General features: G+C 38.6%; 1 protein-coding gene across 2 annotated transcripts; it reads right to left on the bottom strand.

Annotated features, from left to right (window-relative positions):
* Positions 1-274: 274 nt before the first annotated feature.
* On the bottom strand, positions 275-16,158 carry chdh (choline dehydrogenase). Of its 2 annotated transcripts, XM_041799983.1 has the most exons (11): positions 16,108-16,158; positions 14,130-14,199; positions 13,743-14,045; positions 12,882-13,112; positions 11,168-11,334; positions 10,185-10,336; positions 9,530-9,659; positions 9,146-9,280; positions 8,309-8,451; positions 3,277-3,379; positions 275-2,633 (listed from the first exon to the last, which is right to left on the bottom strand). In XM_041799983.1, exons 2-11 carry the CDS (start codon positions 14,168-14,170, stop codon positions 2,215-2,217), a joined length of 1,824 nt encoding a protein of 607 aa, XP_041655917.1. In that variant the 5' UTR covers positions 14,171-14,199; positions 16,108-16,158; the 3' UTR covers positions 275-2,214. The 2 variants fall into 2 exon arrangements, with proteins under 2 accessions (XP_041655917.1, XP_041655916.1); XM_041799982.1 differs by having other exon boundaries at positions 13,743-14,199; positions 16,108-16,143.
* Positions 16,159-16,182: the final 24 nt, after the last annotated feature.

Genomic DNA, 16,182 nt, shown 5'->3' with positions numbered 1-16,182 from the left:
AGACTGATTGTTTTATGAAACGGAACTGTTCAATCAGTATAAATGCTTTTTTATTTGTGTAAATGTGACATCAACCTGTCCAGGGACTGCAGGTGGAAACTAGCATTTTTGCTAAAACCTGCCACATAACATATTATTATTGTATGTGATTAATATTTTTTTTGTGCATTGTCCCTGATCAAATAAATAAACTCAAATTCAAATACCAACAATATGTAAATCAATAGTGTTAGTACAATCATGTGAAAACAATTAAACAGAAAAAACTGAAATGTGTGCTTCCTATTTATTTTTATTTAACACAGATTTAGAAAATACATACAAATGAGAGTACGCTTTTGACTTTGCAATTCAAAACAAAACATTAGCATTATTTTACTCTTGCTTGGAATTACATAAAACCTGCAGAAAGTCTGAATAAAGAACACTTAAAGTCATCAGGACAAGGTTTCTTTTCTAGTGTTTCTTTTTTTCAGGATCAATAAAGTGGTGATAAAGTGCAAACATAAGCTAGAAGAACTTTTACAACAATGTTCCCTTAATCATAAATGTCTAACTCCTTCATTGGTACTCAAATAGTTTGAAATTTCAAGTTACATTGTGTAAAACAGTATATAATGTAAACAATACTTGTCAAATCAATTTGGACATTTAACAAAATATAAATCTTAAGGCAATACTATAAAATTTAGATTTCATTCAAGCAAGTAGCATATTGATAATTTCCTGATCACTTATTCTCAGCTTTGAAGGCTTCATAAAGTCCATGCACAGTTCATTTAGAAAGATAAGTATACACTCAAGATTAACCATAGATTTGCTTTTAGTGTAAAAATCACTGTAGTATTTTATAAAAGACCCAAAAGAGCTTATTATAATATGTTAAGCTAAAGCAGCAGCCAGATTTTCTTTTACTAAGGGCCAAATAAAAGATGCAAGTTTGAATACTTAAATAAAAGAACAATAGTAAAACCATATTTTGGATCATCCCACAAGACCAACAATATAAAGAACCTCTCACGGAAGATCAATCAAAACCCTCCTTAATCCATGTGCCATTTTTTTTATTTGTGTTTGGCGTGTTTTGAAATATGAGAGCCTTAAAGTGGGAGTCATGCAAGCACAGCTAAAAAACACAAGCCAGTTCACCAGAGGAATGGACTAACTGTGTAAATACACTAATAACCGGACGTATTTCCAATGTTAACACAAAAATGTTTCACAACATGAGCACCATAGTGTTAATCTCTGTATTAGTGAGGCTTGTAGCTTGTGGGGTGTTGTTGAGAGTGATACAGCTGTGACTCTTTGGATCTCTAAGTTGAATATCACCATCAGTTCTAACTGCTCTAGCAAAAAAAAAAAAAAAGAGAAAAGAAAGCAGAATAAAATACAGATGTATCGGGAGGTCCATAAGTGTTGGTGGTTAAGAATAGCAAACTTCACATTTAGAACAGCTTAGCCCATTCTTTTACTTGGTTTACTGGGCTGAATCATTTTTGTAAAGCTGCTCTCAGATTTAAATTTCAAGCAGTAAACAAAAAAATGTATTCCTTCTAAATGCTGAATCTGCAAGTCTTCAGGAAGGCAATAAGACATTTATCTGATAAAAAAAAAAAAAAAAAGATCCGAGCAGACGGTACAAAAAGAACTGCTCAGACATGGTAGACAGCATACACGCTGATGATTGGTTAGATAAGAACAATACAGCCCACTAAAGCCTGGCTGTTTAACAGAGTATGCAGCTGTAAAAAACTGATGAGATGTAATCTGCTTAAACTGAAACAAAGTAGTGGGGGAAAAACAACCTGTTTTCTTTAGAATGGGGCTTCGATGACGCTGACATTATTAATGGGCCCTTTCTGAGTCAAAACTGGAAATCTTGTTAGATGAGCTTCATTTTTTTAAGATGACAGGTTTCCCTTAAGACATTAGTTACCCGTATATACATTGTGTTATATTACCTCCAACACAGCTATTTAGAGCAAGATATTTATATCAGTTCTAAATGTCTTAATTTTAAAGTCTTGTGCAGTTCTGGATTTTTTGGACATCAGAGCATGTATACCATCACAAAACACTGGCTTAAGTGCATTTCTTTTTTTTTTTCATTTTTTTATTAAGTAATGTGCTGCCAGCCTATTGTTGCCTGATTGTGCTAGGACTGCACAGAGACTTTACTTTACTTGCTCTTGAGCTCCTTGTTTTCTCCATTCATCTTTGTGTGTTAAGTGTTGGTGGTTTGTACACCGGAACTTGTGGGTCATCAAGAAAAGGGCGACCTCTAATAATGTCAGCAGCTTTCTCTGCCATCATTATTGTTGGAGCGTTGAGGTTTCCACTGACAATACTGGGCATAATGGAGGCATCCACCACTCGAAGTCCCTCCAGACCCAACACCCGAGTGCTAGGATCAACCACTGCCATCGGGTCGGATGGTGACCCCATCTTGCAGGTGCAGGATGGGTGGTAAGCACTGTCAGCTTTTCGGCGGACAAAAGCATCAATGTCAGCATCAGACTGGACATGAGGCCCAGGTTGAACTTCTGGGCCCCGAAATTCATCAAAGGCCTTCTGAGCAAAAATTTCTCTGGCAAGTTTGACACTTTGTCTAAACTCCCAAACATCTATATCTGTAAAGAGAGAGGAGTCTTTTGTTAAAAAAAAATCAGTCTTCAGAGGGAAGATTAAAAGTAAAATGTCAGGCAGTTTACTCAAAACTAGGCATAGTACAGATAGGGCCAGATCCAGCGAAGAATTGTGCTACTTTTGCGCCTGCTAAACCTGTGCAAACGGACAAAATGCCATTGACAACCGTTAATTAAATTTGTGCAATGTATCTCTCCGCATCTGTCTCCATCTCTCTCGCTCTCTCCACCTACTTGTGTTATTACATTAACTTTTTATTTATAACCATATCAGTCTCATTGAAAAAGATTATTTGCAGATGTGGCACCAGGATTACATTTAAATTTTTAATCAGGAGTCAAAACTGTTTCCCAATACAGCTGCCAGACTAAGATGTTGTATTCACATCAGCACATGACTGGAGCAAATTCTTTTGTGGATATGGTGGATAGAGAAGTGAAATAGTGGCTGCTAATTCTGCATTTTGCTGTTAGCTTACGCAATCTGTTCTGGTGGATCTGGCCCCAATTTTTCTTTAACTGGACAAGAAGACATTACTTTAATAAAGAACATTATCTAGGAATTAAGAGTTAAGCAGTCAGATCTTTTATGGATTTTGCATTAGACAGTTGAATGACTGAATCTTACCAGTTGAAAGGTAGTTTGGTTGAATAATTGGGTGTTCCAGAGGATTGCTGCTCTTCAACTTCAACCAGCCAATACTAGTGCTTCTCATTGGCCCAACATGAACCTACAATAGGAAAACAAAGACTTACAGTTGAAACCAAAAGTTTACATACACTGTATAAAAAGAAAACCTTTTTTCTCACTGACATTAAATCAGACTGAACTTTCCTGTTTAGGTCAGTTAGGATTACCAAAAATATTTGTATTTGCTAAATGCCAGAGTACTGAGAGAGAGAGAGAGAGAGAGAGAGAGAGAGAGAGAGAGAGAGAGAGAGAGAGTTTTCATTACTTTCTTCAGAGTCAGATATTTACTTATATTTCCTTTGTATTTGGTGGCATTGCCTTTAAATTGTAAGACTAGGGTGAAATGTATGGGTTATCCTTCCACTAACTTTTCATGAGAGTTTGCTGGAATTTTGGCCCATTCCTCCTGACAGAACTGGTATAACTCAGTCAGGTTTGTAAGTTGCCTTGTTCGTACATGCCTCCTCAGCTCTGTCCACATATTTTCTATAGGATTGAGATCAGGGCCTTGTGACATCCACTCCAAAACATTGACTTTGTTGTCTTTCAGCCACTTTTTAACTAATTTGGTGGAAGAGTCATTTGCACCCAAGCTTTAACTTCCTGGATGATGTCTTAATATGTTGCTTTAATATTTCTACATAATGTGCTTTCCTCATGATGCCATCTATATTGTGAAGTGCACCAGTCCTTCCTGCAGCAAAACACCCCTACAACATGATGCTGCCACCCCCATACTTCACAGTTGGGATGTTGTTTTCAGGCTTGCAAGCCTCCCCCTTTTGTCCTACAAATGTAACAATCGTTATGGCCAAACAGTTCAATTTTAGTTTCATCAGACCAGGTCTTTGTCCCTGTGTGCATTTGATGAACTACCTGATGAACAGAGAGAGAGGGGGATAAAATGGAGGAGTGACACTGTAAATGCAAAATTGAACAGGTGCTCATGCTCTATTCTCAGTGATACTGATCACAATTTCTTGTGATCTTTAGGCAAAAACGTAAGATTTGTTTGTTGGCTTAGAGCAATGAAATTACGGCACATGAACACATGACGGACAGGCAGCATATGGATGTCCTGGTGTAAAAATTACACAATGAAATTCACTGAAGGATAACGGCTCTAATTTACATCAGTGCACATTACACCACAGCAGCACAGCCAGTTGCTCTGGTAGCCATAGTGTTGCATCTTTTTGTTCCCACACCTTTGTCCGTTACTCTTTTTTGGGGCTTTAATCAGCAGCCCTGTGTCTGTCCCCAACTTTACTGTATTAAAGGGGCTATATGTAACTTTTCAGCTTTCACACTTCCCATTTTTGAGTTTATATTGGTGCACACTTTATCCCGATGTGAAGAACGAGGCTCTTTATTTCTTCCTTGTTTGCCTGTATAAGCCTGTTGAGTCATTTATCTGGAAAGATCTCGGGCTGAATTCTCTACGAAATCTCAACGGATGTGACGTCAGGTGCTATGTACGCGCACCCCTACTCTGGCTACAGTGTGTAGAGTGGAAAGAAACGGTAATGGAGAAGGCTGTTTCCATGAGTAAATGACCGGCTAGTGCACCCCAAACATCCACACAAACTCAGCATTAACATGAAAAAACCAAGATAGCTGTATCTGCTGAACCCCATCAAGCTAAACGAGAGCTTCACCAATGCAGGGGGAAATCGAGGGTACAGATATCAGTGGAGCAGTTGAGAAACAGAGGTAGCTTCGCTTACGAAGATGGTATCCAAACAACAGTAACGTCATGTTGCTCATTTAGTGTTTTATTTTGTTAACTTCACTTAAAGTGCATCCGGAAAGTATTCACAGCACTTCATTTTTTCCACGTTTTATGTTACAGCCTCATTCCGAAACGGAATAAATTCATTTTTTTCCTCAAAATTCTACACACAACACCCCATAATGACAATGTGAAAATTTTTTTTTGAAATTTTTGCAAATTTATCAAAAATAAAAAACTAAGACATCACATGTACATATGTATTCACAGCCTTTGCCACGAAGCTCAAAATTGAGCTCAGGTGCATCCTGTTTCCACTGATCATCCTTGAGATGTTCCTACAGCTTAATTGGAGTTCACCTATGGTAAATTCAGTTGATTGGACATGATTTAGAAAGGCACACACCTGTCTATATAAGGTCCCACAGGTGAAGTGCATGTCAGAGCACAAACCAAGCATGATGTCAAAGGAATTGTCTGTAGACCTCTGAGACAGGATTGTCTTGAGGCACAAATCTGGGGAAGGCTACAGAAAATTTTCTGCTGCTTTGAAGGTCCCAATGAGTACAGTGGCCTCCATCATCCGTAAATGGAACCACCAGGACTCTTCCTGGAGCTGACCACCCGTCTAAACTGAACGATAGGGTGAGAAGGGCCATAGTCAGGGAGATGGCCAAGAACCCGATGGTCACTCTGTCAGAGCTCCAGCAGTCCTCTGTGGGGAGAGGAGAGCCCAGGTTAACCATCTCTGCAGCAATCCACCAATCAGGCCTGTATGGTAGAGTGGCCAGACGGAAGCCACTCCTTAGTAAAAGACACATGGCAGCCCACCTGGAGTTTGCCAAAAGGCACCTGAAAGACTCTCAGACCATGAGAAACAAAATTCTCTGGTCTGATGAGACAAAGTTTGAACTCTTTGGCATGAATGCCAGGCATCCTGTTTGGAGGAAACCAGGCATCGCTCATCACCTGGCCAATACCATCCCTACAGTGAAGCGTGGTGGTGGTAGCATCATGCTGTGGGGATGTTTTTCAGCAGCAGGAACTGGGAGACTAGTCAGGATTGAGGGAAAGATGAATGCAGCAATGTACAGAGACATCCTGGATGGAAACCTGCTCCAGAGCGCTTTTGACCTCAGACTGGGGTGACGGTTCATCTTTCAGGAGGACAACGACTCTAAGCACACAGCCAAGATATCAAAGGAGTGGCCTCAGGACAACTCTATGAATGTCCTTTAGTGGCCCAGCCAGAGCCCAGACTTGAATCCGACTGAACATCTCTGGAGATCTGAAAATGGCTGTGCACCGATGCTCCCCATCCAACCTGATGGAGCCTGAGAGGTTCTGCAAAAGAGGAATGGGCAAAACTGCCCAAAGATAGGTGTGCCAAGCTTGTGGTATCATACTCAAAAAGACTAGGGGCTGTAATTGCTGCCAAAGGTGCATCAACAAAGTACTGAGCAAGGCTGTGAATACTTATGTACATGTGATGTCTTAGTTTTTTATTTCTGATAAATTTGCAAAAATTTTAAGCACTTTTTTCACACTGTCATTATGGGGTGTTGTGTGTACAATTTTGAGGGAAAAAAAAATATATTCCATTTTGGAATGAGGTTGTAACATAACAAAATGTGGAAAAAGTGAAGCGCTGTGGATACTTTTCGGATGCACTGTACCTCCTCTGTATACATGGGGCCAGTAAATCCCCTTGGTCTGCATGTGTGTGCCAGCTGATAAACTGGAGGCTCATTCATGTGCAAGGAGTGTGCCATCATGGACAAGCAACACAATATTGTTGTAGTTTGCCTAATGGCCGGCAGTGTCACTACACTGATTTTTTTTCTAAAAGTTACATATAAGCCCTTTAAAAAAATTTTCAACCATATTCACATTGCTTTCTGTTATGTTTGTTTCCACATGATTACAGCAGCTGATCTCATACACATTTTGACGTGGTGCTGCCCTTCTCGAGACTCAACCCTTCTTGGTCAGAGCATAGGTTGGCACCAGGCTGGCACAGAAAAATGTGGAAGAGTACGTCGTAGTTCAACAGCAACCTGAGACACTTCCCAGGTGGAGTATTTGAGGGTATATGAGGGTGGAGATTTCCTCAAAGTTAAAAGTGGGGGCAAAAAAGCATGTTTCTTTTACAAGTAATATCAATTTTCTAGTGATATGCAACTGAATGAAAATCTGTTAAATGGCACTTTAAGGACTCAAGTAGCTATGAGGTGCCCATTCTGGCATTTCATAACCTCAGTGCAGCATTTAACACTTAAGACCACTTAATTCTCCTTTTAATGCCTTGAGCACTGTCTAGGTCTTAGGGATGAGGTTCTTAACTGGTTTTCCCACATCTGACAGGAAGATCTTTCTCTGTGTCAACAGGCAGCTATGAATCTGAAAATGCTAGCATTCACCACAAGGGTACTCCAGGGTATATCCTATTATCTTATTCACTGCACTGAAAGTTAATCAGGTCGATACAGAGATTCTGATAACAGGTCAGTAGACTCTTGAGGGTCCACATTCCTTTTTGCTTACTCCGTTGCTAGTAAAACCATATGGAAACCAAAATCTCAGCGTTATTCCAGGAGCAAATCTCAATTTTCAGGAGCATGAAGCAGCAATAACAGCCTTCTATCATCTTAAAAGTATTTCCAAAATGAGAGGTTTCCTGTTTCATCCAGACTGTAAGCAGCTGGTTAAAGTATTTATCTCAAGTATGCTAAATTACTGCAATGCATTTTTTCCTAGAGTTACCAAAAAAGTGCCATGCAAGCTCCAGCTAATGCAAAACACTGTTGCCAGGGTTAGGGTTAAGCCGAAAGGTCTGAACGCATCTTTCCACATAACACTAATATCACTTTTTAAACACATTCACACACCAATTATCATGCCTTGGAGTGTAATTTGTGATTTAGGGTCTGATCCAAGTGCACTTGAGTTGTAGAACACTGAAGAAAAGGATCCAACTTACAATTAGAAAACTACATGAGCAACTTCTAGTCAGAGAAATACAAGCAGTATCAAAACTGCAGCTGCCTTTATTTTTAATTTTTAACGATACTCTGAACTGTGCTGACAATTGAAATTTTCCTTTGTGCAACAAACTAAATGATGATACACCAAAAAAAAACAACATCATAAAAATACAGAACAAATAAAGATCTGTATGAAAATGACAGAAATAAAAACCAAAAGTTGTGACCTGCACAAAAATAAAGCCACACACACCTGATAAGCCTCTATCTTGGAGGCGATTCGTCCATGGTCGATAACCTGCGAGGGCAGGAAGTGAAACTGGATATCAGGGTGTGTGACGTGTGGTCGGCTGCGGATAAATCCTCCACTCTCCAGATGGGCTGTTGCTCCATATCCTAAGGATGAGTCACAGAAATTCCAGTGAATAAACAGACTGAGTCAGATTCACAGCACAAATTAATTATTAGAGTCAGCCATTTTTTTGTGATGAAGAGCCAATAGTCTGATGTACTTGGTTTGCCCAGGCTCTGGAAAGTACTAAGTTGTCCATCCAGCCCACATGTGCTACTTATGTTGCACTACACAGACATACAGTGAATTCAGGAAGTATTCAAACCCCCTTCACTTTTTAAAATTATGTTATGTTGCAGCCTGATGCTACAGTCAAAAGAAATCAATTTTATTTGCATTAATCAACCCTCAGTATCTCATCACGACAAAGTGAAAGCAGAATTTTTTAAATTTTTGCAAATTTCTTAAATATGATAAAATAAATTATCACTTATAGTCTTTGCCAAAACACTTAAATTTTAACTCAGGTTTCCTTCCATACACCTAAGCTGTTTTTCAGCTGTGTCATACTGTCTCCCCTAGTAAGTTAAGGTTCTGCTCATTTCATAACTCCAAGCATCCTTGGCTACAATGCCTGCAAAGACAGACTTTGTTTCTACAATAACATCAAATGTAAAAAAAAATGCCTCCATGAATGATGCCACAGTTCTTCTATATCAAATTGTCCTGTACAAAGCTGCAAAGTATATCAATACTACTATATAAGCATATAGTTGCATGATAAGTGTCCTTGGTTACCGGTGAACAGAAGGAGCCATTCCAGGCCTATCTTGACCATGTGGAAAGGTTTTTGGGCCTTGTACAGGGTAATGGGCTGAGTGCACTGTTGCTGGACATACAGCTCCAAATGATCTTGCAGGTTACTTCCGACACCTAAAAAACGGAATAAAAGAGTTTTTTTTCTCTAGATGATGTCTTTTTAATATGTGAAACCCAGCAAATGGATCAGTCCAACATTGCAATTGCCCCCAAATTAAATGAAATACTTTGTGTGGTGCGAGCTTGTCTGATGATGACATTGTCCTTAGCTTTGTGGGATGTGTGATAAGCCATTCCAGAAAATGCCTGGGTATGAATAAGCCTTAACCTTGTTATAAAATGTTAGGGATTCCCAAAAATAACCTGGTAAATGCTGAACAACAGGTATATTGAGGTTTTTCAGGTCATCTGCATTTCCCACCCCTGACAGCATCAGAAGCTGAGGTGAGTTAATGGCTCCTCCACTCAGTATCACTTCTTTATCTGCAAACACCTTGAGAAAGACAAGAAAAACTGAGCAGTGATTCACAAAACAAAATTAAGAGTCTACAGTCAAGCTTGCTTCTGTGTCTTTAAGCTCTCTACTGCTTTGAGCTAAATGTTTAATGGCCTGCATGCACACACAAACAACTACACAAAACAAAGTCCTATAACTATAACAACTAAGATCTGGACTGGCTCAGAAGCTGATCACAACAAAGCAGCCATGGCTTAAAAGATCACAAAATTATTCTGTTAGTCCCTAAAAAACAACTCCACCACAATAATAAAGATAAAGATAATAAAGATAGACCATTTGTTACCCTGGACCGATCACATTAAGTTTTTCCTGCAAAACTTGTTTCCTCAGCCAAACTGGACCTTTTCTATTCCTTTTCCTTTTTTCCTAATTTTTTTTCTATTGATTTTTACAGCTGTGATTTATACAGCTGTGATAGTGACTGTCCTCAAATAATAAACTTAAGTTAAAGCAGTAATTTTAAATCTTTTAACTTTATAGCAATTCTTTGCAAATTACCTTTTTCTTTTGGCCATTCTGTATGTACTCTACTCCCACTGCAAGATTGCCTTCAAACAGGATCTTGGTTGTTAGGCATTGAACCTCAGTCTTCAGGTTTGGTCGATTTAAGGCAGGTCTGAGGTACGCACTGGCTGTGCTCCACCTTTTACCTGGACAAACCAAATCAGTGTGAATTAGACAATAATTAAAGCAGACTGAAATATTGTGTTTAGACCTCACTGAGGTTTTAAGTTTCCTCTAATGTGGCTCTAATGCTCATAAATAAAGCTCTGAATCTAATAAATAGAAATATCAGAAAAAATAACATCACAAAGAGCACTCAAAAGTTTCACACTTCACAAAAGCAGACATTTCAAAAACACAGGGAAATAAAACTATAGACCAGCACTAAACACAATATTTCAGAGTATGGACATGATGAAATCACATATCTTTTTTTATGACATCAACAGATTGAATAGCAATCTGAGAATACTGGTGAAAAAACAAGTGTTCATAGAGGATATACTTCAATCTCAATGTATTTGGCACTCTTTATGCCACCCAGCTAATAAACTGAGGTATTTGAAAAACTGTATAACTTTAAAATCACATTCAACCAATAATATACAGTATTACCTGACAAGGTAAAACACCTGAGTGTTCCTTTTAAAAAACAGAACATTGAAAAACAATGGTGTAATTGACCTTAAAAAAATTTTTTTAGAAAGTAGTATTTATGTGAAACACCACCTTAGTTGCCACAAAAAAGGGTCCCAAAAATGAAGTTTTGAAACAAGGACCTAGGTTCTGTTCAGTAACAGAGAATTTTCCAATCTATCAAATTTTCCTAAATGTTTTGTGAAAATGTATTTACTTATGTATTTATTACATCCTGTTTCTTATGAAAATGTTTTATGGTTTGTGTTTTAATAGTTTTGCATCTAAAATGTCAATTTTTCATTTATTTGGACTACTGTAGTTTTCAGAAGTTTTCAAACCTTTATAGATGGTCATATCCATCCAGCCCAGACCTTCCTGTTGGTATCCATTCATATCATCAGTAAAGGGGTACCCTGCCTGCTGCCCTGCTTCAATAAAAGCCTTGTGAAGGGGATGGTTGGTCTTCCCTCTAGACACATGAAGAGGCCCATCGCCACCTCTGTATCTGCAGTAAGCAAAAACACAAATTCAATGTTTAACAAAGATAAGGCGAGTTCAGGTTAAAAAATATATTTTTGTAGGAGCAATACATACGTAGTCAAAACTACAAGTAAAATACTAAAATTATTAAAAACTGCAGAACTTATTCCCTGAAAATGGCAAGATTAAACAGATAATACTTCATTCATGTGTTTAAATTAAAAAAATAAGTTAGGCAGTTACAAAATGCCTGATCATATCAGTCTCGTGAATAGATGTTATCTAGTGGCGGCTGCAGGTTTGGCAGTATTTTGACCAACAAATGGAGGCAAAGACGAATTTTGGCTTTCTCAGGTTAAAGTTTTTTACTGAAGCAAAGTATAAGCACGTTCAGTTCGGAAATGAGGATGTTTCCCTCCTGGGAAGCCATTAGGCCGGCAATGCCAGCATTGCTAACATTAGTCATATTTTGCAGCAGCTTTAAATAACGTCACTGAACAGGGATATGTTATGTAGTTTTCTGGCTTCACTTGTATATGGAAGTCAGTAGGTGTGGTCATGGCATATTGCCAGAGTTTCCCCATGGCACTGAAAGTAGGTGAATCAGGAGCATATGGTGTCGAAAGTGCCACAAACCTTGCATACATATATCTCCACGGCAAAAGCTCCGGTTTTAGTAACACCGGTGCTGAAGCCAACCGTCCAAACAGGTAATGCTCAAGACCACCACACTATGGCCTGCTTCAGGGGACTCTGGAAGGGAAAAATCCTCCACCTCAAAAGATCACTCTGAGGTAGCAGTGCTGCGGGACTTTGTGTCACGTTCTGGCGAGGGAACGTCACTGTCGCTTCCACCTCATTAGGAAAACCCCGTCCTTTTCCCCTCCCTCCTCTCAGTACGAAACTGCTCACTTTCTGTGCATTTTTAAATTGAATTACTGTAGTGGGTGGAGTTAGTGTTAAGCTGGGGGTTCACTTACACTTTAAAAGGAGTTAGAGATAGTAGGCCTACCTCAGATAGTAAGGACTGATTGTACGCAGTGTGCTCTGACTGCTCTGTGTCTGATAAAGACATCATGGCTGCAACCCATGTCTAAACTGCACTACACCCAAACTTTCACCACACTCAGACATCTAACACATACCAGCAAGAACCAAGATGCAACTGCTGTTCAGTGCTTCTTTGAGCCCAAGTTATTATTCTTTATCTTACGGTTCTGTTAGTGACCCAGCTAGCACTTATTCTTGCTGATGCATTTGCCCATTAGCTTGACTTCACTTGTGATAAATAGGATTGGTTAAAACTCCTTCAAGCATAACTTAGTTGTGTCAAAGTGCACTTAAAACAAAATGGGATCTGCCAGGATAGATCTTGAAGCTTGATCAAGTCTGCAGGACAGAAACAACAAATTTACCCTTTTGGGTGCTAATAAAGAACCTTGAACCTTGAACATTGCAAGAGCCAGAGTTCCCTAAAATACATCCATGGATATAAGAGAGTATGATATTAATCAAAATCAACAAGACCTTACATTAAAACATATAAAGTAGATATAATATGTTGAATAGTACCTATTTTCTCCAAGCTCATGGCACTGAGCTTTCCTAAAGTAAGGAAGACAGCGGTCATAATCCCAGCCCTTGGCTCCCTCTCTCTGCCAGCGGTTGTAGTCTTCAGCATGTCCACGGATGTACACCATGGCATTAAGTGAAGAGGACCCACCCCACACACGGCCCCTAGGCCAGTACATCACCCGGTTGTCCATTTGGGCCTGAGGTAATGTATGGTAGTACCAATTGTATCTAGGGAGAAAAAATAAAAACACAGCATAAAACTGGGTAGAAATGCATTCAGTTTCTGTAGAGAAACAGTTTAATAATCATTCAGTCAGTGTATCGAATTGACTCTGACAAACTTGCATCAATGTGATACATGGACAGTTATTTGCTAAGATAAACCATATGTCTTTTTACTTTCTCTCTAGCTTTAACATCTCACAGAAAACAAAATGGCATTTCATTTGTGCATTTCTTGAATTCTGATATTTTTGTTTTGGAATGGCAAGATAGATTTCCCCCTCTTTTTGGGTAGAATAGGAGTGACAGACTCCTTCATGATAGACCAGAACTAGAATTCGCAATAGTATTACACATGAATAATTCAGATTTTAAGATAAGCAGTTTCTCTTTTTCATTTTTTAGCAGTTATTGAACTACAGTGATAATTATTGTTGTTTTGTCATAGCAAGGTAGATTTTCTGCTTTCATTGTTTTTTTTTTTAAAAAATGCAACTTGAGTAGATTAGGTTTTCAGTCCAAATGTAGTTTGTTTTCTTTGTTTAAACAATAAATGATAAATGTCAGGCATGACAGTCATTAAGGTCAAATAAAACAGTTTTATAAACCTGTGTAGCAATAACTAAAGCACTTTACTTGTCATCACAGAGGTTGTAAGTCAATGCAGCCGGCATGTGGACCTTCCATGAAAGCCGTAAGCTACCAAGCAACATGTCTTTAGGCCCAGCCTCAAGCAGCAGGACTGACTCATGGGTATCCTCGCTTAGGCGGTTGGCAAGAACACAGCCCGCTGAGCCCGCCCCAACAATGATGTAACTGTAGGAAGGAGTTTTTTGATTGAATGCAGCTGGTGATGAGGCATTCCTGTGGGTGGCTTTGGCACTTAAGCATCTGCAGTGGTTTAAGATTGAAGAGAAGAACTGGCCAATCCTTTGGTTTCTGTGGAAAACAGTATATTGTCTTAAGTAAGTATACTTGCACATTCCATTTACCACAAATTCATGCCACCTCTCTGTCACTAACCGTCGAGCTCCAGTGGGACCTCTTGTGGCCAAAAACAGCATCCTGGCTGTCTGAGGTTTTTCTTCATCAACTGTAAATTACAAAAAAAATTGAGACTTCAAAGGGCAGGGTGAAACTGGAAAATGTGTATATGTGATGGTTCAGACTGAAGTGTGCATTATGTCTAATATCATTTTTAGTGTGCAGACGATGACCTACAGAGAGGCCTTTTGAGCTGTTTTATAATCGTTATTTCTTTGTGCACTTTTATTAAATTTAATGTATAGTGTCTAAATTTGATCAGAATTTAAACTCTTGCATTTTCACTCAAGTTTCTATTAACGTGCTCACATAAAATAGGACAATTTTGTGCAAAAAGCATGAAAATGCTTGTCTGTAGTATGTCCATTCTCTCCTAGCATTTTAAGCAAAAGCTGCAAAGACCCAGAAGCTTTGTATATTATGCATCCCAGTAAGTCAAGTATCCATAAAATTCCTTAACCAATTCCACAGGGGTTAAGAGCACAGATTACATTTGTAAATAATTTAACAATTGTGTTTCAGTAATTGGGTAGCTTTAAGCATTTTTTTTTACTTTTTTAGTAGTTTTAAAAATAGTAGTTTTAATTTTACTTGAGCAATTTCTAAATTACTGTACTTCCTAACATTTCAGATACTGTCAATTAATACTTTTCATCATCAAATTGGATTGCTGACTGGCTGAGGTCCACAATCTCAATACCAGATCAAACCAACATGTAGCAGAAGAGAACAAAACAGACTGAAGAAGATGGCTCAAAGATAACTGTTGACCCATTTAAAGTGGATGGAGAACTCTCAACATTAAATGAACTTCTAACAAGGTTACTCTCTGCACGGTCCGCAGCACATGTAGAAGATATTAAGGTGCTAACTATTTTGAAGTCAATCATGATACAAGCTGTAAAATATTGGATAAAATGTTCAGATAAAGCTATCAGTTTTGGGTTTATCCATTCAAAAGGTTTAGAGCAAAGAAGTGGGATAAATTTGATGTCAACAGTGTATTCATTCATTAACTTACATTATTAAGAAACACATAAGAGGACCTTTTTATTTCTAAAACAAGTATAGACATACAAAATATAAAGTAAGACACTATCAATCATGACTCTGTAATAAGTCAATGAAAATTTAGAGGGAAAACGACATAACATTAATATCATGATTAATAAAACTGTTGATACTGTTGTGTTCAGTTTTCACTGCAAGTCTGGGGGCCATATGAAGCAAAAGCGTGACCGGCACAGTTTAGCTAAGTAGCCGTACCTTCACTTAAGTACAATATTGTAATGCTGCCCCTTTTCAAAAACTGTGTATCTATTTACGCGTGGATATCTGAACTGCCTACATCAGTAGTTTTAGAGAAAGCAGACACTCTCAAGCTGTATTTCTGTTAGGCTCAACATATCAGAGTCAGACAAAAATCGAAAACTAGGTTACTCGATATAACCTGTCACCAAAAAAACTGGGAAAATGGCAGTGAGTTTATAGCTTCACAAGTCTAAATCTGTGCTGAAACACTGACTTCAAGAGACGGCGGACGGTAAATTTCGCAATCGCTTGTTTTGTTTGATTGCCTGGGGTCAATCTATAAACTGAACAGTCTGTGGGTATAAAACATGCTTTAACTATAGTGAGTGATCTACTTCCTACATTAAACCAAGTTGTTAGACAGTGTCCCCTAGCTTGACGGACATTAAATGACTCCAAAGCACACGTTATAAGTGAACTTGCATGACCGCAGCTGTCGAAGTTGTTGAAACACACGATAGGATTTGTAGATGTTTGTCAACTTTTATTATTTCTGTCTGAAGCTCACAGTCGTCAGTTTACACAAATAACTCTAACCAAATCGTATGTCACTTTATACCACGTTGGTTCCAGCGTATCAATATGCAAAAAAGTCAGACATAGATGTATGGACTGCTTAAACTTCGACAAAAAACTAGCGGCTTACCTTAAATGTTGCTCGAGGTTGCCCTTAACGGAGCCGAGGAAACCGTCATGGGTGGGCGGGGCTTAGGCGGTGCTT

This window comes from Cheilinus undulatus, linkage group 11 (assembly GCF_018320785.1).
Source record: "Cheilinus undulatus linkage group 11, ASM1832078v1, whole genome shotgun sequence".
In the NCBI taxonomy this organism is placed as follows: domain Eukaryota; kingdom Metazoa; phylum Chordata; class Actinopteri; order Labriformes; family Labridae; genus Cheilinus; species Cheilinus undulatus.
The sequence above is the reverse complement of the archived record's forward strand: the minus strand, read 5'-3'. Positions and strand labels throughout refer to the sequence as shown.

What these genes read in the sequence shown, in the direction of transcription:
- chdh (XM_041799982.1), bottom strand. Translation starts at nt 14,170, where the DNA reads ATGCTGTTTTTGGCCACAAGAGGTCCCACTGGAGCTCGACGGTTAGTG. An exon ending in GGATATGACCATCTATAAAG is followed by an intron (nt 10,337 to 11,167) that starts GTTTGAAAACTT and finishes TGGTTTGTCCAG; the next exon opens with GTAAAAGGTGGAGCACAGCC. An exon ending in AGAATGGCCAAAAGAAAAAG is followed by an intron (nt 9,660 to 10,184) that starts GTAATTTGCAAA and finishes GTCTTTCTCAAG; the next exon opens with GTGTTTGCAGATAAAGAAGT.